The 23,113-nt window shown below is 67.3% G+C and overlaps 1 protein-coding gene across 1 annotated transcript; it reads right to left on the bottom strand.

The window, feature by feature from the left end:
* Positions 1-620: 620 nt before the first annotated feature.
* LOC142829728 (transcription factor COE3-like) lies at positions 621-22,684 on the bottom strand. The gene is made up of 4 exons (XM_075931123.1): positions 22,415-22,684; positions 21,875-21,990; positions 1,315-1,471; positions 621-866 (listed from the first exon to the last, which is right to left on the bottom strand). The coding sequence occupies exons 1-4, from the start codon at positions 22,646-22,648 to the stop codon at positions 798-800; spliced, it is 576 nt and encodes a 191-aa protein (XP_075787238.1). The 5' UTR covers positions 22,649-22,684; the 3' UTR covers positions 621-797.
* Between the last annotated feature and the right edge of the window lie 429 nt (positions 22,685-23,113).

The following is a 23,113-nucleotide window of genomic DNA, read 5'->3' as shown; positions in this document are numbered from 1 at the left end:
TGCCGGCCGTGCCCCCCTGACAGCCCTGCCCTGCCCCACACTGCGGCCGTGCCCCCTGACAGCCCTGCCCTGCCCCACACTGCCGGCCGTGCCCCCTGACCGCCCCTGCCCTGCCCCACACTGCCGGCCGTGCCCCCTGACCACCCTGCCCTGCCCCACACTGCCGGCCGTGCCCCCTGACAGCCCCTGCCCTGCCCCACACTGCCGGCCGTGCCCCCTGACCGCCCTGCCCTGCCCCACACTGCCGGCCGTGCCCCCTGACAGCCCTGCCCTGCCCCACACTGCCGGCCGTGCCCCCTGACCGCCCTGCCCTGCCCCACACTGCCAGCCATGCCCCCTGACAGCCCTGCCCCACTCTGCCGGCTGTGCCCCCTGCCGGCCCTGCCTTGCCCCACACTGCAGCCTTGCCCCACACTGTCACCCCACAGCCCCTGCCAGCCCTGCCCTGCCCCACACTGCCACCCCACAGCTCCTGCCCCACACTGCCGCCCCACAGCCTCTGCCCCCACACTGCCGCCCCACAGCCTCTGCCACCTGCAAGCGCACATGCTCCAGGACCTGCCCAGGCTATTTCTCCTGCAGCTGCAGGCGACAGTCCGGGGAGAGGAGCTGCCCGCGAAGGTGCCGCTCGGCAGGTGGATGTGGGGCAGGGGGCCTGTCCGGCCCCAGCTGGACGCAGGACACACGGGGGGAGCTGGCACCGGGCGCGCTGGGCTGGGGACTGGGTCACACGGTGCTGGGGTCCCCGGCCCAGCGCCCCCAAACCTCCTGGTCCCGCAGCCCCGCCCCCGCCCCCTTTAACCGTTGCTGTACAGCAGCTGCAGGCGGTAGTGGATGCCGTTGTTGGTTTTCTCACCGTTCTGCTCCTGGGGGGGAGATGGCAGGTCGGGCGTTGGCTGGTCACTGGGACCCGAGCCCCCCGCTGCCCCGTGCCCCCTCCTTGCTGCCCCCCAGCTGGAAGCCAGGGCGGGGCTGGTCATAGGGCAGGAAGCAGGGAGGGGGCTGGGCCCAATGAAAGGGTGTGGCCCAGGGAAGGGGCGGGGCCAGCCATGCAGTGGGACCCAAGCAGGGGGGTGTGGCCCAGAAGGGGCGGGGCCAGACACAGAGAGGGGGCGGGGCCAGCCATGCAATGGGAGCCAGGCAGGGGCGTGGCCGGGCACAGAGGGGGGCGTGGCCCAGGAGGGGCGGGGCTGGGCACAGAGAGGGGGCGGGGCCAGCCATGCAATGGGAGCCAGGCAGGGGCGTGGCCGGGCACAGAGGGGGGCGTGGCCCAGGAGGGGCGGGGCTGAGCACACAGAGGGGGCGGGCTCTCACCCTGTCCTTCTCCACGAAGTCGATGAAGGCGGTGCGCTCGATCTCCACGGGCTGCCCCTGCCGGTCGTACATGGCCAGCACGAAGTGGAAGAAGTTGGATTTCCGCAGGTTGGAGGGCGGCTGCTTCTCGAAGTGGGCGCGGGCCAGGCCCACCCCGCTGCAAAGGGGAGCGCAGGGCTCTGAGTGCCGGGAGAGCGCGGGACCCCCGCCGGGCTGTGCCCCCCGGCTCTGCCCGCCTCCCCCACCTGCCCTGGCCGCCCTGCACTGCCCCTCGCAGGTCTCTGCCGCCCCAGCCCCGGCTGCCCCCTCCGCACTGCCCCTCAGGCCCTGCCCCCCGACCCCCCGGCTGCCCCCCTCTGCGCTGCCCTTCAGGCCCTGCCCCCTGGCCCCTGGCTGCCCCCCCTCCACGCTGCCCCTCAGGCCCTGCCCCCCGACCCCCGGCTGCCCCATCTGCGCTGCCCCTCAGGCCCTGCCCCCCGACCCCCGGCTGCCCCATCTGCGCTGCCCCTCAGGCCCTGCCCCCCGACCTCCGGCTGCCCCATCTGCGCTGCCCCTCAGGCCCCTGCCCCCCGACCCCCGGCTGCCCCCTCTGCGCTGCCCCTCAGGCCCTGCCCCCCGACCCCCGGCTGCCCCCTCCGCACTGTCCCTCAGGCCCTGCCCCCCGACCCCCGGCTGCCCCCCTCTGCGCTGCCCTTCAGGCCCTGCCCCCTGACCCCGGCTGCCCCCTCCGCGCTGCCCCTCAGGCCCTGCCCCCCGGTCCCCCGGCTGCCCCCTCCGTGCTGCCCCTCAGGCCCTGCCCCCCCCGGCCCCCGGCTGCCCCCCTCCGTGCTGCCCCTCAGGCCCTGTCCCCCGACCCCCGGCTGCCCCCTCCGTGCTGCCCCTCAGGCCCTGCTCCCCCGGCCCCCGGCTGCCCCCTCCATGCTGCCCCTCAGGCCCTGTCCCCCGACCCCCGGCTGCCCCCCTCCGCGCTGCCCCTCAGACCCTGCCCCCCGACCCCCGGCTGCCCCCCTCTGCGCTGCCCCTCAGACCCTGCCCCCCGACCCCCGGCTGCCCCCCTCCGCACTGCCCCTCAGGCCCTGCCCCCCGACCCCCGGCTGCCCCCCTCCGCACTGCCCCTCAGGCCCTGCCCCCCGACCCCCGGCTGCCCCCCTCTGCGCTGCCCCTCAGACCCTGCCCCCCCGGCCCCCGGCTGCCCCCTCCGCACTGCCCCTCAGGCCCTGCCCCCCGACCCCCGGCTGCCCCCCTCTGCGCTGCCCCTCAGACCCTGCCCCCCTGGCCCCCGGCTGCCCCCTCCATGCTGCCCCTCAGGCCCTGCCCCCCCGACCCCCGGCTGCCCCCCTCTGCGCTGCCCCTCAGACCCTGCCCCCCCGGCCCCCGGCTGCCCCCTCCGTGCTGCCCCTCAGGCCCTGCCCCCCCGACCCCCGGCTGCCCCCCCTCCGCGCTGCCCCTCAGACCCTGCCCCCCCGGCCCCCGGCTGCCCCCTCTGCGCTGCCCCTCAGGCCCTGCTCCCCCCGGCCCCCGGCTGGCCCCCTCTGCGCTGCCCCTCAGGCCCTGCCCCCCGGCCCCCGGCTGCCGCCCTCTGCGCTGCCCCTCAGGCCCTGCTCCCCCGGCCCCCAGCTGCCCCCCTCTGCGCTGCCCCTCAGGCCCTGCCCCCCGACCTCCGGCTGCCCCCTCTGCGCTGCCCCTCAGGCCCTGCCCCCCGACCTCCGGCTGCCTCCTCTGCGCTGCCCCTCAGGCCCTGCTCCCCCCTGGCCCCCGGCTGCCCCCCTCTGCGCTGCCCCTCAGGCCCTGCCCCCCCGGCCCAGCCCTGTCCCTATCCCTACACCCCCACCCACAGCCAGAGGGGACTCTCCGGCGGCAGGTAGAAGAGAAGGGCTGTTGGTTCCCAGGGACCCAGCGTAGCCCAGACTTGTGCCAGGAGCCAGGAGCCGCCAGTGCAGCCCAGCTTGGGGGGGGGGGGGGGCAGAGCCTCAGCTCTGGGCCCCTGCCCCGGCCCCCCAGGCCAGCTGGGCTCCCTTCTCCCCCAGCCAGCACAGAAACTAACTCCCCCCCTCCCCTCCCCACTGCTCCCAGCCCCCAGGCCGCCCCCCCTCCTGCTTTGTCCTGCTTCCAGGCCCCAGGTGTTACCTGCCTCACCTGGGCCTCAGGACGGGAGACTGAACATCCTTCCCCAGGGAGTCGTGCCCAGCCTGCCCAGCCTCCCCTCCTCGTCCACATAGCGCTGCAGTGCCCGGGGAAACTGAGGCACACACAGAGATTTACTGCAGAGCAGCGCAGGACAGCAGAAACACACACACAACAAAGTGACCAGGGAACGCAACGCCAGAGGGAACACAGGACGCAACGTCACACCAACCCTCTGCCCCAACCCTAAGCCCCTCCCACGCTCACAACTCCTTGGTCCCGACCCCTCCGTGTCGCATGCCCTCTCCTTCTCGCACGGCCCCTCCCTCTCGCACGGCCCCTCCCTCTCGCACGGCCCCTCCCTCTCGCACGGTCCCCCCCACCTTGGTGTACATACCAAAATTCATCCCGCTCGGGTGGGAAAAGCCAAGCGGGAATCCTGGTGAGGTGGTGGCCAGCCCCTGCCGCAGCTGTCCTGCAGGAGGGTGGCCCGGCCGGTGAGCTCAGAGAGCAGAGTCCCCTGCCACGAGGCTGCAGCCGGGCGGGCGGCTGGCCCTGGTGCCGCGGCCTGCTCCACGGCAGGCCTGGGGAGGGGTCTGCGGACAGCTGGTGATTGGCGGGTGGCGATCATGCCGTGAGTGGGCAGGTGCCAGGTTTGCACCTTTCCTCCCTCCCAGGGCCCGGCCTGGGGCGAGGGGGGAGCGTGGAGGGGTACACTGACCCGGGGCTGGGAAGCCGAGACCGGTGCTCGCTCGCCCTCCCCTGGCTGGGGGGACGCAGGGGCGCGGGGTGCCGGAGGACCTGCTGGCCAGCGCGGCGCAGCCCCCGTGCTCTGTGGCCTCACGCGAAGGAGCCGCGGGCTGGGAGCAGCCAGGTCCCTGCGCCGCTCTCGGGAGCGCCCCACACGCCCCCTTGGGTACACACGCCCCGCTGCACGCCCCACGGCCTTCCCCACATTCCCCAGCTCGGCGGCCCAGGCTCAACCACGCTGAGAGCCGCAGCCGGCGCCCGGCGCCCAGGCCGGCACTGGGCAAGCGGGGCCAGCGAGTGGGCCACAAGAGCGGCCTCCCTCCTCTCCCTGGGCCGCAAGATGGCGGGAGCCTCGCCGGGCGCCCGGGACAAACGTGCGCACCCAGAACGTGCGCCAGCGGGTCAGTGCTGGGTGCGATCAGCCCGCCCCTCGCTGCACGCGCCCGGCACGTTGGCCACACCACTAGGCACATCAGCGTGGGCGGAAGCGGGCCGCCCGGCCACGGGCCACGGTGAGCCACGTGTGCTGCGGGTGACGCGCGCCCCTGATGGGTGCCAGTGGCAAGAGAGGTCGGGCAGAGAGAAGCTGAATTGTTTGCTGCCCCCCGCCTCCCGAGCCCTTCCGCGGCGCCCGTGGGCCGGGGTGCGGGCTGCTGCTCCCTGACCAAGAGCAAGACTCGCGGTTCTGCCTTCCCGACGGGGACCCCTTTTCTGAACACGCCCTCCCAGGGCCCGGGGGCCCCGCCCCTCCTGCCGGCGCTCGCTCACCCAGCGGCTCTGTAGCCAGCTCGACGCTCAGTGCCCAGCCTGCGGCTGGAGAGCGGGGGGTCCTGGCCCCAAGCTCTCGCCCGGCCCGGTGGATCCTGCCGACTGTGCCGCTGCCAGCAGCCGCGCTCTGAGGGCAGCTGGTCCCGGGCGAATTGCTTAGAAACCAGCCAGAGCCAAACTCATGAGGCGCATCTCTCACCGCGCCGGCGACCACGGAGCCCCCAAGCAATCCCCACAGACACGCCAGCCCCCCGCCAGCCCCGCTGCTCGTACGGATGAGAGGTCGTGGACCCTCCTCATCCCAGCCGGGTCTCCCGGTCCCAAAGGACCAGCCCCCCCGCGACGCAGACCTCGCCCAGGGCCGGTCCGTTAGCTTCTAAACCCTCCAGGTTTGCTCGCCCGAGGAAGGGAGGGCGAGAGGTGAGTGTGGAAGGAACGGAGCCCGCTCGCCGATCGCAGAGCCCTGGGATCCGGCTGGTCTCAGCGCAAGTCTCTGGCTACTTCCCGGTCAGCGGCAGGCCCCCCGTGGGGGAAGGGGGGGGGTGCCGACAAGAGCCAGCATTCAAACGGCCCAAGTCGGGCACCAAAACTCCAGGCCCCCCGGTTTGCACGCCCACAGATGGCGCTGGGGCCAGGCTGCTGGGGCTGTCTGCCTGGGGACAGCCGGACACTGGCTTTGTGACAGGGCCCTGCCTCCAGGGGCAGGAGCTGTGAGCAAAACCCCACAGCAAGATTCACAACCAAACCAGCTGCTGCATTCGCCCCCTTGCCTGGCTCTGCCCGGGGCTGCCAACCCCCCACCCCGGGATGGAGACTCCAGGAAGGAGAGATGAGCCCTATTCAGAGACTAGGTCGTGTCACGAACCCTCCAGGCACACGGCCAAGCCAAACAGGCCGGCCAGGGCGCCGCAGTGCAGCGATCCCACACGCCCACTTGCCACCAGGTGAACGCCGTTCTCCGGTACCTCCGGCGCGACTGCCACGCACCCCACTGGCCCAGGACAGGATCCGACCCTGGATCTAGGCCTGCAGTGCACAGCAGCTCAGAGGAGGATGCCAAAGAACTAAATACATCCTAGGAGAACACGTCTTGCGGAAGCGGTGGGCGTGGGATACCTAGCCTTACGTGGGGCATTTGACACGCTCTTGCACAACCTTCTTATGAATAAACTAGGGAAACACAAGCTAGACGGAGCTCCCATAAAGTGGGTGCATGACAGGCTGGAGAACCGTTCTCAGAGAGTCGTTATTAACGGTTCCCAGGTGCTGGTAGGACATACCAAGGGGGGTCCACAGGGGTCTGGTTAGGGACCGGCTCTGTTCAATATCTTCATCAACGATTTAGATATCGGCATAGAGAGGAGGCTTAGTAAGTTTGCAGATGATCCCAAGCTGGGAGGGGTTGCGACTGCTCTGGAGGACGGGTCAGAATTCAAAAGGATCTGGCCAAACTGGAGAAATGGTCTGAGGGAAACAGGATGAAGTTGAATAAGGACAAATGCAAAGTGCTCCGCTTAGGCACACAGAACGGGAAGCGACTGTCTAGGAAGGAGGACAGTCCGGCAGAAAGGGATCTAGGGGTGATAGTGGATCACAAGCTGAACATGAGTCAGCAGTGTGACGCTGTTGCAAAGAAAGCAAACGTGCTTCTGAGCTGCATTAAGAGGAGTGTTGTGAGCAAGACACGAGGAGTCATTCTTCCGCTCTGCTCTGCGCTGGTTAGGCCTCAGGAGGGGTATGTCTACACTGCCGCTCTCGAGGAGTAAGGGTAGTTCAAATTAGAGAGCCTAACCCGAACTACCTACTCCGTGCGGCGTGTAGCCGCGGGCACGGAGTCCGCACGACTGGGGATTTAAAAATGGCGGCGCCCGGCAAGATGCAAACGAAGCCTGGGATATTTAAATCCTGGGCTTCGTTTGCAACTTCGAATGCCGACATTAGCCACCCTAGTTGGAACTAGGCTGGCAGTGTGGACAGACCCGAGGAGTCTCGTGTCCAGTTCTGGGCTCCGCATTTCAGGAAAGATGTGGAGAAACTGGAGGGTCCAGAGAAGAGCAACAAGGATGATGAACGGTCCAGAGAACAGGAGCTACGAAGGACGGCTGAAAGAACTGGGCTTGTTTAGAAAAGAGACGCCGGAGAGGGCAGCAGCTTTCAAGTACCTACAAGGAGTAACAAGTAACACGGCGGAAGGAGAAAAATTGTTCCCCTCGGCCTCTGAGGACAGGACAGGCAGCAAGGGGCTTAGACTGCAGCCAGGGAGGTTTAGGTTGGACATTAGGAAACACTTCCTGCCTGTCGGGGGGTGAAACAGGGATCAATTGCCCGGGGGGTTGTGGAATCCCCGTCTCTGGGGATATTTCAGAGCAGGCGGGCGCAGCCAGGAACACGGCGCCACCTCTCGGCCCTGCTGCAAAGGGCCGGGCCAGCCCCAAGGACAGAGCCCAGCCGGCCAGGCCTGGGGCAGGTCACCATAGAAACCAATCAGCTGGCTTAGACCTGTCAGAAAAGCACTGCTCACTGCAGAAATCCAGGGGACTGCAGGGCAGGAGCGAGGGGGTCCCAGGGCTGTGGGGGGTGGGGGCTGTGGGGTGGGAGCAAGGGGGTCCCAGGGCTGTGGGGGGCAGGGGCTGTGGAGTGGGAGCGAGGGGGGTGCCAGGGCTGTGGGGGGTGGGGGCTGTGGGGTGGGAGCAAGGGGGTCCCAGGGCTGTGGGGGGCAGGGGCTGTGGAGTGGGAGCGAGGGGGGTGCCAGGGCTGTGGGGGGCGGGGGCTGTGGGGTGGGAGCAAGGGGGTCCCAGGGCTGTGGGGGGCAGGGGCTGTGGGGTGCGAGCAAGGGGGTCCCAGGGCTGTGGGGGGTGGGGCTACGGGATGGGAGTGAAGGGGGTCCCAGGGCTGTGGGAGGTGGGGGCTGCAGGATGGGAGCGAGGGGGGTCCCAGGGCTGTGGGGGGTGGGGCTACGGGATGGGAGTGAAGGGGGTCCCAGGGCTGTGGGGGGTGGGGCTGCGGGATGGGAGTGAAGGGGGTCCCAGGGCTGTGTGAGGTGGGGGCTGCGGGATGGGAGCGTGGGGGGTCCCAGGGCTGTGGGGGGCAGGGGCTGTGGGATGGGAGCGAGGGGGGTGCCAGGGCTGTGGGGGGTGGGGGCTGTGGGGTGGGAGCAAGGGGGTCCCAGGGCTGTGGGGGGCAGGGGCTGTGGGGTGGGAGCGAGGGGGGTGCCAGGGCTGTGGGGGTGGGGGCTGTGGGGTGGGAGCAAGGGGGTCCCAGGGCTGTGGGGGGCAGGGGCTGTGGGGTGCGAGCAAGGGGGTCCCAGGGCTGTGGGGGGTGGGGCTGCGGGGTGGGAGTGAGGGGGGTCACAGGGCTGTGGGAGGTGGGGGCTGCAGGGTGGGAGCGAGGGGGGTGCCAGGGCTGTGAACATAAGAACATAAGAACGGCAGTACTGAGTCAGACCAAAGGTCCATCTAGCCCAGTATCCTGTCTACTGACAGTGGCCAGCACCAGGTGCCCCAGAGAGGGTGGACCGAAGACAATGATCAAGCGATTTGTCTCCTGCCATCTCTCTCCAGCCTCTGACAAACAGAGGCCAAGGACACCATTTTATCCCCTGGCTAATAGCCTTTTATGGACCTAACCTCCATGAATTTATCCAGCTTCTCTTTAAACTCTATTATAGTCCTAGCCTTCACAGCCTCCTCTGGCAAGGAGTTCCACAGGTTGACAACACGCTGTGTGAAGAAGAACTTTCTTTTATTAGTTTTAAACCTGCTACCCATTAATTTCATTTGGTGTCCTCTAGTTCTTCTATTATGGGAACTAATAAATAACTTTTCTTTATCGGCCCTCTCCACACCACTCATGATTTTATAGACCTCTATCATATCCCCCCTCAGTCTCCTCTTCTCTAAACTGAAAAGTCCCAGTCGCTTTAACCTCTCCTGATATGGGACCCATTCCAAACCCCTAATCATTTAGTTGCCCTGTGGGGGGCTGGGGCTGTGGGGTGGGAGCGAGGGGGGTCCCAGGGCTGTGGGGTGGGAGCGTGGGGGTTCCCAGGGCTGTGGGGGGTCTGGGCTGTGGGATGGGAGCGAGGGGGGCCCCAGGGCTGTGGGAGATGGGGGCTGAGGGGTGAGAGCGAGGGGGGTCCCAGGGCTGTGGGAGGTGGGGGCTGAGGGGTGAGAGCGAGGGGGGTCCCAGGGCTGTGGGAGGTGGGGGCTGAGCGGTGGGAGCGCGGGGGGTCCCAGGACTGTGGGGGGCAGGGCTGTGGGGTGGGAGCGAGGGGGGTCCCAGGGCTGTGGGGGGCAGGGCTGAGGGGTGGGAGCGAGGGGGGTCCCAGGGCTGTGGGAGGCAGGGCTGAGGGGTGGGAGCGCAGGGGGCCCCAGGGCTGTGGGGGGCAGGGCTGTGGGGGGCAGGGCTGAGGGGTGGGAGCGCGGGGGGCCCCAGAGCTGTGGGGGGCAGGGCTGTGGGGGGCAGGGCTGAGGGGTGGGAGCGCGGGGGGCCCCAGGGCTGTGGGGGACAGGGCTGTGGGGGGCAGGGCTGAGGGGTGGGAGCGCGGGGGGTCCCAGGGCTGTGGGGGGCAGGGCTGTGGGGGGCAGGGCTGAGGGGTGGGAGCGCGGGGGGCCCCAGGGCTGTGGGGGACAGGGCTGTGGGGGGCAGGGCTGAGGGGTGGGGGCGCGGGGGGTCACAGGGCTGTGGGGGACAGGGCTGTGGGGGGCAGGGCTGAGGGGTGGGGGCGCGGGGGGTCACAGGGCTGTGGGGGACAGGGCTGTGGGGTGGGGGCGCGGGGGGTCACAGGGCTGTGGGGGACAGGGCTGTGGGGGGCAGGGCTGAGGGGTGGGAGCGCGGGGGGTCCCAGGGCTGTGGGGGGCAGGGCTGTGGGGGGCAGGGCTGAGGGGTGGGAGCGCGGGGGGCCCCAGGGCTGCAGGGTGGGAGCGCGGGGTACTGTCACCTATTTTGAGGTCGGGTTTAGGGTTAGACACAGCCTGAGGGACACGCGAACACCCCGAGGGTGAGGTGCCCTCGCTGGTGACCCTGGGCCGGCCCGGATCACAGCGCGTCTGCACTAGGGATGTTAAAGCTGGTCGACGATCCCACAGCCGTTTGCTCATGGGACTGTCTTTTGGAACGAGGAGTAACGGTAGTTCGAATTAGAGAGCCTAACCCGGACTACCTAGTCCATGCCGCGTGTAGCCGCGGGCACGGAGTCCGAACTAGCGGGGATTTAAAAATGGCGGCACCCGGCAAGATGCAAATGAAGCCTGGGATATTTAAATCCCGGGCTTCGTTTGCAACTTCGGTTGCCTACATTAACCACCCTAGTTCCAACTAGTGTAGACAGACCCTGGGAAACACCAGCAGCTCAGCCAGCCTGTGGAGAGAGGGGGCCGGTCCAGCGCCCAGCAGTGCTTCTCCGACAAGCCCGCAGGGGCTCTGCTGGAACCGAGGACCCCTCCGGACAGAGGCTGCGCTGCAGCACATGGGCCCACCTGTGCCACCAGCAACTTTGCATTGGTATGTGCGGGGCGATGCCCTTAACAGCGTCACTCTCAACCTTCCTTCCTTCCAAACTTCTCCATGTCTGATGCTAAAGGGCGGGCCCAGCGAGGTATCCATTGGTCCTCTGGGACTGGGAGAACCTGTTGGGAGTTGGGGGGATGGGTTAGAACCTCTCCCCTGTGTGAGGGGGGGGGCTGGGGGGGCACAGGGAGCACTGGGGTGTCTGAGGGGAGGGGGGATGGGTTATAACCTCTCCCCTGTGTAAGGGGGGCTGGGGGGGCACAGGGAGCACTGGGGTGTCTGAGGGGAGGGGGGATGGGTTATAACCTCTCCCCTGTGTAAGGGGGGCTGGGGGGGCACAGGGAGCACTGGGGTGTCTGAGGGGAGGTGGGGGATGGGTTATAACCTCTCCCCTGTGTAAGGAGGCTGGGGGGGCACAGGGAGCACTGGGGTGTCTGAGGGGAGGTGGGGGATGGGTTATAACCTCTCCCCTGTGTGAGGGGGGCTGGGGGGGCACAGGGAACACTGGGGTGTCTGAGGGGAGGTGGGGGATGGGTTATAACCTCTCCCCTGTGTGAGGGGGGGGCTGGGGGGGGGCACAGGGAGCACTGGGGTGTCTGAGGGCAGGTGGGGGATGGGTTATAACCTCTCCCCTGTGTAAGGAGGCTGGGGGGGCACAGGGAGCACTGGGGTGTGTGAGGGGAGGTGGGGGATGGGTTATAACCTCTCCCCTGTGTAAGGAGGCTGGGGGGGCACAGGGAGCACTGGGGTGTCTGAGGGGAGGTGGGGGATGGGTTATAACCTCTCCCCTGTGTGAGGGGGGGGCTAGGGGGGGGCACAGGGAGCACTGGGGTGTCTGAGGGCAGGTGGGGGATGGGTTATAACCTCTCCCCTGTGTAAGGAGGCTGGGGGGGCACAGGGAGCACTGGGGTGTCTGAGGGGAGATGTGGGGATGGGTTATAACCTCTCCCCTGTGTGAGGAGGGGATGGGGGGGCACAGGGAGCACTGGGGTGTCTGAGGGCAGGTGGGGGATGGGTTATAACCTCTCCCCTGTGTAAGGAGGCTGGGGGGGCACAGGGAGCACTGGGGTGCCTGAGGGGAGGTGGGGGATGGGTTAGAACCTCTCCCCTGTGTAAGGGGGGCTGGGGGGCACAGGGAGCACTGGGGTGCCTGAGGGGAGGTGGGGGATGGGTTATAACCTCTCCCCTGTGTGAGGGGGGGCTGGGGTGCACAGGGAGCACTGGGGTGCCTGAGGGGAGGTGGGGGATGGGTTATAACCTCTCCCCTGTGTGAGGGGGGGCTGGGGGGCACAGGGAGCACTGGGGTGCCTGAGGGGAGGTGGGGGATGGGTTATAACCTCTCCCCTGTGTGAGGGGGGGCTGGGGGGCACAGGGAGCACTGGGGTGCCTGAGGGGAGGTGGGGGATGGGTTATAACCTCTCCCCTGTGTGAGGGGGGGCTGGGGTGCACAGGGAGCACTGGGGTGCCTGAGGGGAGGTGGGGGATGGGTTATAACCTCTCCCCTGTGTGAGGGGGGGCTGGGGGGCACAGGGAGCACTGGGGTGTGTGAGGGGAGGTGGGGGATGGGTTATAACCTCTCCCCTGTGTAAGGGGGGGCTGGGGGCACAGGGAGCACTGGGGTGTGTGAGGGGAGGTGGGGGATGGGTTATAACCTCTCCCCTGTGTAAGGGGGGGCTGGGGGCACAGGGAGCACTGGGGTGTGTGAGGGGAGGTGGGGGATGGGTTATAACCTCTCCCCTGTGTGAGGTGGGGCTGGGGGGGCACAGGGAACACTGGGGTGTCTGAGGGCAGGTGGGGGATGGGTTATAACCTCTCCCCTGTGTAAGGAGGCTGGGGGGGCACAGGGAGCACTGGGGTGTGTGAGGGGAGGTGGGGGATGGGTTATAACCTCTCCCCTGTGTGAGGGGGGGCTGGGGGCACAGGGAGCACTGGGGTGTCTGAGGGCAGGTGGGGGATGGGTTATAACCTCTCCCCTGTGTAAGGAGGCTGGGGGGGCACAGGGAGCACTGGGGTGTGTGAGGGGAGGTGGGGGATGGGTTATAACCTCTCCCCTGTGTGAGGGGGGGCTGGGGGCACAGGGAGCACTGGGGTGTCTGAGGGCAGGTGGGGGATGGGTTATAACCTCTCCCCTGTGTAAGGAGGCTGGGGGGGCACAGGGAGCACTGGGGTGTCTGAGGGGAGGTGGGGGATGGGTTATAACCTCTCCCCTGTGTGAGGGGGGGCTGGGGGCACAGGGAGCACTGGGGTGTCTGAGGGCAGGTGGGGGATGGGTTATAACCTCTCCCCTGTGTAAGGAGGCTGGGGGGGCACAGGGAGCACTGGGGTGTGTGAGGGGAGGTGGGGGATGGGTTATAACCTCTCCCCTGTGTGAGGGGGGGCTGGGGGGGCACAGGGAGCACTGGGGTGTCTGAGGGCAGGTGGGGGATGGGTTATAACCTCTCCCCTGTGTAAGGAGGCTGGGGGGGCACAGGGAGCACTGGGGTGTCTGAGGGGAGGTGGGGGATGGGTTAGAACCTCTCCCCTGTGTAAGGAGGCTGGGGGGGCCCAGGGAGCACTGGGGTGTCTGAGGGCAGGTGGGGGATGGGTTATAACCTCTCCCCTGTGTAAGGAGGCTGGGGGGGCACAGGGAGCACTGGGGTGTCTGAGGGGAGGTGGGGGATGGGTTATAACCTCTCCCCTGTGTGAGGGGGGGGCTAGGGGGGGGCACAGGGAGCACTGGGGTGTCTGAGGGCAGGTGGGGGATGGGTTATAACCTCTCCCCTGTGTAAGGAGGCTGGGGGGGCACAGGGAGCACTGGGGTGTCTGAGGGGAGATGTGGGGATGGGTTATAACCTCTCCCCTGTGTGAGGAGGGGATGGGGGGGCACAGGGAGCACTGGGGTGTCTGAGGGCAGGTGGGGGATGGGTTATAACCTCTCCCCTGTGTAAGGAGGCTGGGGGGGCACAGGGAGCACTGGGGTGCCTGAGGGGAGGTGGGGGATGGGTTAGAACCTCTCCCCTGTGTAAGGGGGGCTGGGGGGCACAGGGAGCACTGGGGTGCCTGAGGGGAGGTGGGGGATGGGTTATAACCTCTCCCCTGTGTGAGGGGGGGCTGGGGTGCACAGGGAGCACTGGGGTGCCTGAGGGGAGGTGGGGGATGGGTTATAACCTCTCCCCTGTGTGAGGGGGGGCTGGGGGGCACAGGGAGCACTGGGGTGCCTGAGGGGAGGTGGGGGATGGGTTATAACCTCTCCCCTGTGTGAGGGGGGGCTGGGGGGCACAGGGAGCACTGGGGTGCCTGAGGGGAGGTGGGGGATGGGTTATAACCTCTCCCCTGTGTGAGGGGGGGCTGGGGTGCACAGGGAGCACTGGGGTGCCTGAGGGGAGGTGGGGGATGGGTTATAACCTCTCCCCTGTGTGAGGGGGGGCTGGGGGGCACAGGGAGCACTGGGGTGTGTGAGGGGAGGTGGGGGATGGGTTATAACCTCTCCCCTGTGTAAGGGGGGGCTGGGGGCACAGGGAGCACTGGGGTGTGTGAGGGGAGGTGGGGGATGGGTTATAACCTCTCCCCTGTGTAAGGGGGGGCTGGGGGCACAGGGAGCACTGGGGTGTGTGAGGGGAGGTGGGGGATGGGTTATAACCTCTCCCCTGTGTGAGGTGGGGCTGGGGGGGCACAGGGAACACTGGGGTGTCTGAGGGCAGGTGGGGGATGGGTTATAACCTCTCCCCTGTGTAAGGAGGCTGGGGGGGCACAGGGAACACTGGGGTGTCTGAGGGGAGGTGGGGGATGGGTTATAACCTCTCCCCTGTGTGAGGGGGGGCTGGGGGCACAGGGAGCACTGGGGTGTCTGAGGGCAGGTGGGGGATGGGTTATAACCTCTCCCCTGTGTAAGGAGGCTGGGGGGGCACAGGGAGCACTGGGGTGTGTGAGGGGAGGTGGGGGATGGGTTATAACCTCTCCCCTGTGTGAGGGGGGGCTGGGGGCACAGGGAGCACTGGGGTGTCTGAGGGCAGGTGGGGGATGGGTTATAACCTCTCCCCTGTGTAAGGAGGCTGGGGGGGCACAGGGAGCACTGGGGTGTCTGAGGGGAGGTGGGGGATGGGTTATAACCTCTCCCCTGTGTGAGGGGGGGCTGGGGGCACAGGGAGCACTGGGGTGTCTGAGGGCAGGTGGGGGATGGGTTATAACCTCTCCCCTGTGTAAGGAGGCTGGGGGGGCACAGGGAGCACTGGGGTGTGTGAGGGGAGGTGGGGGATGGGTTATAACCTCTCCCCTGTGTGAGGGGGGGCTGGGGGGGCACAGGGAGCACTGGGGTGTCTGAGGGCAGGTGGGGGATGGGTTATAACCTCTCCCCTGTGTAAGGAGGCTGGGGGGGCACAGGGAGCACTGGGGTGTCTGAGGGGAGGTGGGGGATGGGTTAGAACCTCTCCCCTGTGTAAGGAGGCTGGGGGGGCCCAGGGAGCACTGGGGTGTCTGAGGGCAGGTGGGGGATGGGTTATAACCTCTCCCCTGTGTAAGGAGGCTGGGGGGGCACAGGGAGCACTGGGGTGTCTGAGGGGAGGTGGGGGATGGGTTATAACCTCTCCCCTGTGTGAGGGGGGGGCTAGGGGGGGGCACAGGGAGCACTGGGGTGTCTGAGGGCAGGTGGGGGATGGGTTATAACCTCTCCCCTGTGTAAGGAGGCTGGGGGGGCACAGGGAGCACTGGGGTGTCTGAGGGGAGATGTGGGGATGGGTTATAACCTCTCCCCTGTGTGAGGAGGGGATGGGGGGGCACAGGGAGCACTGGGGTGTCTGAGGGCAGGTGGGGGATGGGTTATAACCTCTCCCCTGTGTAAGGAGGCTGGGGGGGCACAGGGAGCACTGGGGTGCCTGAGGGGAGGTGGGGGATGGGTTAGAACCTCTCCCCTGTGTAAGGGGGGCTGGGGGGCACAGGGAGCACTGGGGTGCCTGAGGGGAGGTGGGGGATGGGTTATAACCTCTCCCCTGTGTGAGGGGGGGCTGGGGTGCACAGGGAGCACTGGGGTGCCTGAGGGGAGGTGGGGGATGGGTTATAACCTCTCCCCTGTGTGAGGGGGGGCTGGGGGGCACAGGGAGCACTGGGGTGCCTGAGGGGAGGTGGGGGATGGGTTATAACCTCTCCCCTGTGTGAGGGGGGGCTGGGGGGCACAGGGAGCACTGGGGTGCCTGAGGGGAGGTGGGGGATGGGTTATAACCTCTCCCCTGTGTGAGGGGGGGCTGGGGTGCACAGGGAGCACTGGGGTGCCTGAGGGGAGGTGGGGGATGGGTTATAACCTCTCCCCTGTGTGAGGGGGGGCTGGGGGGCACAGGGAGCACTGGGGTGTGTGAGGGGAGGTGGGGGATGGGTTATAACCTCTCCCCTGTGTAAGGGGGGGCTGGGGGCACAGGGAGCACTGGGGTGTGTGAGGGGAGGTGGGGGATGGGTTATAACCTCTCCCCTGTGTAAGGGGGGGCTGGGGGCACAGGGAGCACTGGGGTGTGTGAGGGGAGGTGGGGGATGGGTTATAACCTCTCCCCTGTGTGAGGTGGGGCTGGGGGGGCACAGGGAACACTGGGGTGTCTGAGGGCAGGTGGGGGATGGGTTATAACCTCTCCCCTGTGTAAGGAGGCTGGGGGGGCACAGGGAACACTGGGGTGTCTGAGGGGAGGTGGGGGATGGGTTATAACCTCTCCCCTGTGTGAGGGGGGGCTGGGGGCACAGGGAGCACTGGGGTGTCTGAGGGCAGGTGGGGGATGGGTTATAACCTCTCCCCTGTGTAAGGAGGCTGGGGGGGCACAGGGAGCACTGGGGTGTGTGAGGGGAGGTGGGGGATGGGTTATAACCTCTCCCCTGTGTGAGGGGGGGCTGGGGGGGCACAGGGAGCACTGGGGTGTCTGAGGGCAGGTGGGGGATGGGTTATAACCTCTCCCCTGTGTAAGGAGGCTGGGGGGGCACAGGGAGCACTGGGGTGTCTGAGGGGAGGTGGGGGATGGGTTAGAACCTCTCCCCTGTGTAAGGAGGCTGGGGGGGCCCAGGGAGCACTGGGGTGTCTGAGGGCAGGTGGGGGATGGGTTATAACCTCTCCCCTGTGTAAGGAGGCTGGGGGGGCCCAGGGAGCACTGGGGTGTCTTGGGGGGTTGCTTGGGAGGCTTGGTGCTGGTCAGGTGGTTGTTGCTGGTTTGGTGCCTTGTGGGGGACCCCCCGGCTTGGGCTGTGAGTCGCCCTGGTTCTGGGCAGTTGGCCCTGCTCTGACCGTCTCCGCAGGGCCCCAGGACCTGTGACATTCCCGTACCAACAGGGAAACTGAGGCAAGGAGAGGGGCGTGGCTCAGGGGCCGTCCCAAAACAAATCCATGGTAAAACCGGGAACAGAACCCCGGAGTCCAACCCCCCCTTCCCCAAGCCACAGAGCCCCATAACCCGACATGTGTGTTTTCACACGCCCCCCCCACCCCACCAGGGGCAGCCCCCTGCCCGGCCACCCCCCCAGCCAGCTCCCTCCTGGCATGCCGGCCACGTCTGCCAGCCCCCCCCGGCCTCCCCTGCCAGCCCCAGTCCCACGGCCGGGCGGGGGTCAGGCGGGAAAGGAGCAGAGCGAGGGAGGCGAAGGGCTGGGGGGACTGGGCTGAGAGCCGGCCCGGCTGCCATGAATTATTAAAGGCAATGGGAGTGTTTCCTAGCAGGCGAGAGCAGCCAGGGCCTGTTCCAGGAAAGCCCCGGCCTCCGCGCCCAGCCCCGCCAGGGACCAGGATCCCAGCCAGCCACTGCCAGGGCTCCTCCGCCGTGAGCCGGGCCCCGGGCCCCTCGCTCTGCACACGGCCCCGCCGGGCGCCCGCGGGGGGAGCATCCTGCGTCGGCCGGCGGGGATCTCACGAAGGGCTTTTAACCACCCCCGCGGAGGGGTAACGGGAGCAGCGCCGGGCGCGACCCCTGGCACAACAGAGCGCCAGTCCCCCAGCCAGCCCCCCAGCCAGTCCCCCAGCCAGCCCCCCAGCTGCCCGGGGCAGGCAGCGGCCACGCCGGGGGGCCAGCCTGCCAGGATCTGTGCCAGGGCTCAAATGGGCTGCAAGGTGCTTTGCTCTGGGGAGCTGCTCCCTGCCCCCCTGCTCACAACGCTCCGCCTGCCAGGCCGCTCTTCTGCTGCCACAAAGTCGGGCACCCCCCGCCCTTCCTGGCACCGCCGTGCCCACCCCCGTGTCCCACGGCAGCTGCGCAGGGACCCAGGCAGTCTGGGGGGGACTGATGCGACGGCGGCACCCCGGCCCAGGCCACTGACGTCAAGAGACAGCCGCTGGCCCCCCCCCCCCCCCCGTGGGGTGCATCGTCTCAGGCGGGGATCCCGGGGCGCCCCAGGAAAGGCCGAGGCCCCGCCTCCTGGCGAAGGGTTACGGAGCCCGTCTCTCCCACCTCGGGGCTGGAAATCTGGCTCTGGGGAGTGGCCGTGTTGCCCTGGTAAAACATTCTCTTCACCTGCCCGGGGGCGGGACTCGCCCAGCCCTGGGGCTCCGGGGGAAGGAAGCGCCCTGGGGACGGATGTTGACGGATGTACAGGGAACAAAATCCCCATCGGGCGCAATTAGCCAGGCGCACAAAGCGCTTCTCGGCCGACAGCGGGGGAGGGAGCCGCGGGCACGAACGCCCGGGGAGCCAGAGGGGCAGCGCCGTTAAGGGGGGCTCCCTGGAAGGGGTCCGGTCCTTTCCCCCAGCTCCCACCCCCCAGCGCAGCCCACCAGCCTTATTAGCCATGGGCCTGAACTGGGACACCGGGGCTGATCCGCCGGCACGTGCCTTCTGCGCGGCAGGAACCCTCCCCACGCTGACCCTCTGGCCCGGCGGGAGCGTTCGGTTACACGGCCGGGCGGGAGATCTTTCACTGAGTGAACTTTGTCGGGTGAGGGGACACGGGAGCCCCGAAAAGGGGGGGCCCTCGGGAGTCATCCGCTTCCTGTGAACGTGGGTCGGTCCTGCCTGTTACCGCAAGGAGTGTGAGCGGGGGGGGGGGGATAAATCGACCCCTTTCACGTGGGGGTTTCAACCTGAGCTTCCCAGGGCTGGATCCCATCCCACGCCCCCAGCAGGGCCTGGCAGGGGCAGCTGCGCTGGGGACCCAAAGTGCCAGAAGAGAGCGACAGGGCCGATTCCAGGCTCGGACGCCCCCCGCGGGGGCTGTGTGGGCAGACTGTAGCCAAGCCCAGCCACCAGGCCTGACGGCGCAGGGAGGGATTTCCCCGCCCTCCGGGATGCCTGGCATCAAAGATGCTCCTGTCGGTCAGCCTTCCCCAGCCCGAGCGAGGGAGGGACCTAGCCCTGCAGGGAGCAGGGCAGCCGCACCGAGGCAAGGCAGGGCACCTGCGAGGCCCTGGACTCTAGCACAGGTCAGCCGCGAAAGGCCAGCTCTGCCGTATCCTCCGTGCCCCGGACACCACTGCCGTGGCTGGGCTGCAGGAGTTTCTGCTCACCCCCGGGGAGCGAGAGGGCAGAGTCCCGCTAAATTGCCCTGCTTTGTGTGGTGTGATCTTCAGGGATGGAATGAGAGGGGTGGATGGATGGACGGATGGATGGATTGAGATGGGTAGATGGAAGGTTGGATGGATGGAATGAGGTGGATGGAAGGATGGATGGAAGGTTGGACGGACGGACGGATGGAAGGTTGGACGGACGGACAGATGGAAGGTTGGATGGACGGATGGATGGACGGATGGAAGGAAGGTTGGACGGACGGATGGATGGAATGAGGTGGGTGGATGGATGGAAGGATGGATGGATGGATGGACGGTTGGACGGACGGATGGAAGGTTGGACGGACAGATGGAAGGTTGGACGGATGGAATGAGGTGGATGGAAGGATGGATGGAAGGTTGGACGGATGGAAGGTTGGATGGATGGATGGAAGGTTGGATGGATGGATGGACAGTTGGACGGACGGAAGGTTGGACGGACGGATGGATGGATGGAATGAGGTGGATGGAAGGATGGATGGGTGGATGGATGGAAGGTTGGACGGACGGACGGATGGATGGATGGACGGTTGGACGGACGGACGGAAGGTTGGACGGACGGATGGATGGACGGTTGGACGGACGGACGGACGGATGGAAGGTTGGACGGACGGATGGATGGATGGACGGTTGGACGGACGGATGGATGGATGGACGGTTGGATGGACGGAAGGTTGGACAGATGGAAGGTTGGACGGACGGATGGAAGGTTGGACGGATGGAAGGATGGATGGATGGACGGTTGGACGGACGGAAGGTTGGACGGACGGATGGATGGAATGAGGTGGATGGAAGGATGGATGGGTGGATGGATGGAAGGTTGGACGGATGGATGAATGGACGGTTGGACGGACGGACGGATGGAAGGTTGGACGGACGGATGGATGGATGGAATGAGGCGGATGGATGGACAGTTGGACAGACGGACGGAAGGTTGGACGGACGGATGGATGGATGGAATGAGGCGGATGGATGGACGGTTGGACAGATGGACGGAAGGTTGGACGGACGGATGGATGGATGGAATGAGGCGGATGGATGGACGGTTGGACAGATGGACGGAAGGTTGGACGGACGGATGGATGGATGGAATGAGGCGGATGGATGGACGGTTGGACAGACGGATGGAAGGTTGGACGGACGGATGGATGGATGGAATGAGGCGGATGGATGGACGGTTGGACAGATGGACGGAAGGTTGGACGGACGGATGGATGGATGGAATGAGGCGGATGGATGGACGGTTGGACAGACGGATGGAAGGTTGGACGGATGGATGGATGGATGGAATGAGGCGGATGGATGGACGGTTGGACAGATGGACGGAAGGTTGGACGGACGGACGGATGGATGGAATGAGGCGGATGGATGGAGAGCGAGACCATTAGACAGATGGGACTTTTGTACCATTAGGACGACGGGGTTTCAATAGAGTCTCCCCGGGGAGTGCCACCTACAGCCCCAAATACACATAACAGCTCGAGGTCTGCTCAGCCCCTTTGCTTCTGAAGCTTAAAACCAGCCTGGGCGCAGAGTTCGGAGCCGGAGCAAACGGAGCAGCCCTGCCAGGCCCGGACCTGCGTGGCTCTTTGCCACCCCCCGCGATTCTGCCCTGGCGGTTTCTGTTCCATTTGGCAGCTGGAGACGAGCTCCCCAGTCCCGAAGCCGACACGTCGCACGGAGGGAGCCCCGGGCCGGTTCAGTTCACTGCCTCGTTCCTTAGAGCGTTCACAGAACTCCTAGCGAGGGGACTTTGCTCAGGCCCCTTTCCCGCTCCCGGGAAAATCCAGCAGGATGCCCCCCCCGCCATCGTATCTCGTGCACATTATTCCGTAACCTCGGTTCCCCTCGGTGCAGCAGAGCTACAGTCACCGTTCCAGGAGCGCAGCAATCGAAGCGCTGGGAGCATTCAACAAGCAATAACACCCCCCGTGCAAATCGAAGAAGCAAAACTCAGTGTCCTCCACGCACAGACCCAGGGGGTCACGTAGCTCTGGGCAGCAAGGCACAGCAACAAGCTAACAGGGATGCCGTCGGGCCGGCTGCAGACACAAAACCCTTCTACACCACAACAAGAGGCGTCTGAGCAGTAGAAACCTGACAAGTGACCCGTCACGCTTCTCAATTTCCCCAGCAAACTCCACCAGCCGGGCATGGCCCAGGAACCAGGTAACCAATGACAAGAACCAAACCCACCCCAGCCCGCTCGCCCGCCAGGAACTGAGAAACCAACTTTCAGCCGAAGTTTCACAACGGTGGGTGTTTGGCAAAGAAGGAGACGGGGAAAAGAACAACAGTTCCTGCATGTCGGAGCAGCCGGCTCCCCGGGCCACTCCAGCCAGACGGGCAAATCTCAGAACACTTTCCAACCGCCGGGGAAAGGAAACGCAACCGTGACCCACCCCCCCAGCGGTAACGGATCCCCCTCGTCGCTTCCAATCTAAACTGGGAGGATTCTGCCCGGAGACCCAGCTGAAAGCACGTCTGTGTCTGCGAGGTCTGACAGCGAACGCGGCTCGAAGAGCCCCCAAAAGTGCAGGTCTCTCTCGCCGGAACCAGAGCAGGTTTCCACGGGTTAGCGTCGCCCGGCAGACACAGCGATGGCAATTGCAAACCTCCCAAACTTGGGGGGGGGGGGGGAGAGAAAATGAATTAGGAACAAAAATACGTGGGCTCTAAAATTCCTCTAAGTTAATTCTCCTTCCAGGCTGCCTGCGTATCGACTTCTTTGGGGGCTTCCTCCCCAACCACATCAGACAATAAAGAGGCCAAGGAAAATAAAATGAACTTTCCTCCACACCCGGCACAAAGCTGAGGGCCAGGCTGGCCCCGTCTGGCCCCGCATCCCCAGCCCGGAGATGGGCTAGCTGAGGTGTGGCTCCTGCCAGACGGCTTTGCCGGGAGGGGGCCGGGCCGGGCGGGCTGGTCCCTTACCTCTGGGCCGCGGTGTTGGCGTCTAGGACCCCGGAGCCTTGCATCCAGGACCTCACGGTTAGCCCACCGGCCAAGGGCTCTTCCTTCATGGCCAGCCCTCCTCTGGGGAGCCCCTCCTGGATGGAGAACATCAAACCGGCCTTGGGAAAGGAAGGGGGGGGGGGTCTTCTCCCGGGCTCCACTGAGCCACTGGCCCTGCAAAGTTTGTTTTGCCAAACTTGGAGCCAAGGCCACTTAACGGGGGGGGGGGGGGGGTCCCCAAAGCCGCAGGCCGCCTGGTGCCGCGGGCCCCGAGCCCCGCTCAAAGCCGCCCGGGGCTCTGCACCCGGGCCAGGGTCAGGTCGCCTCCGCCGCCCATCAGGTGCCGGGGCCGACAGTCCCAGCCGGCGGGGCGGGCGCATCTGGGCGGCGTGTTCGCGCGGGGGGGGCGCGGGGGGGGCGGTCCAGAGAAGTTGCAGAGAAGCAGGAGCCAAGTGCAAATCACCAGCCGCGGGGGGGGAGGGGGCGGCGCGGGGGCGGCGCGGGGCCGGGGCCGGTTACCATCCAGGCGGGGGCGGGGGGCTCGGCGCTCGGCAGCAGCAGCAGGAGCCGGGGCCCCGGGGCGCTGGTCCGGCCGCCTCCCCGCCGCCTCCTGCCGCTGCGGCGCCGCCGCTCGCCGGGCAGCAGCACCAGCAGCAGCAGCCGCCGCCCCGCCGCCGGCCCGGCCCCCGGGGCCCCGCCGCTCTGCGCCCCCGGGCGGCCCCGTCCCCCGCCGGCCTGGCCGACCCGGGCCATGCCGCCGCCTCCTCCCCGGGGAGGGCGAGCGGGGGCCGGAGCCGGGCCGGCTGACATCATTCCGGGGAGGAGCGGCCCCTCCCCGAGCCGCCGGCGGGGGGCGAGGGGCAGCGCCGGGCAGGGGCAGCCCCCGGCTTCCGCCCTGCAATCCGCCCGGCGGCGGGACCCCCGAAATGCGCCAGACCCCCAATCCGCCCAGACTGCCCCCCCAATCCGCCCAGACTGCCCCCGAAATCCGCCAGATTATGGGACCCCCGGCCGGCCCCCCGAAATGCGCCAGACCCCCCATCCGCCCAGACTGCCCCCGAAATCCGCCAGGGACCCCCAATCCGCCAGGGCCCCCCAATCCGCCAGATTATGGGACCCCCGGCCGGCCCCCCGAAATGTGCCAGGGCCCCAATCCGCCCAGACTGCCCCCGAAATCCGCCAGGGACCCCCAATCCACCAGGGACCCCCCATCCGCCC

The sequence above is a fragment of the Pelodiscus sinensis genome, chromosome 5 (assembly GCF_049634645.1).
Source record: "Pelodiscus sinensis isolate JC-2024 chromosome 5, ASM4963464v1, whole genome shotgun sequence".
Lineage (NCBI taxonomy): Eukaryota > Metazoa > Chordata > Testudines > Trionychidae > Pelodiscus > Pelodiscus sinensis.
Note: the sequence above shows the minus strand (reverse complement) of the source record. Positions and strands in the feature narration are given on the sequence as shown.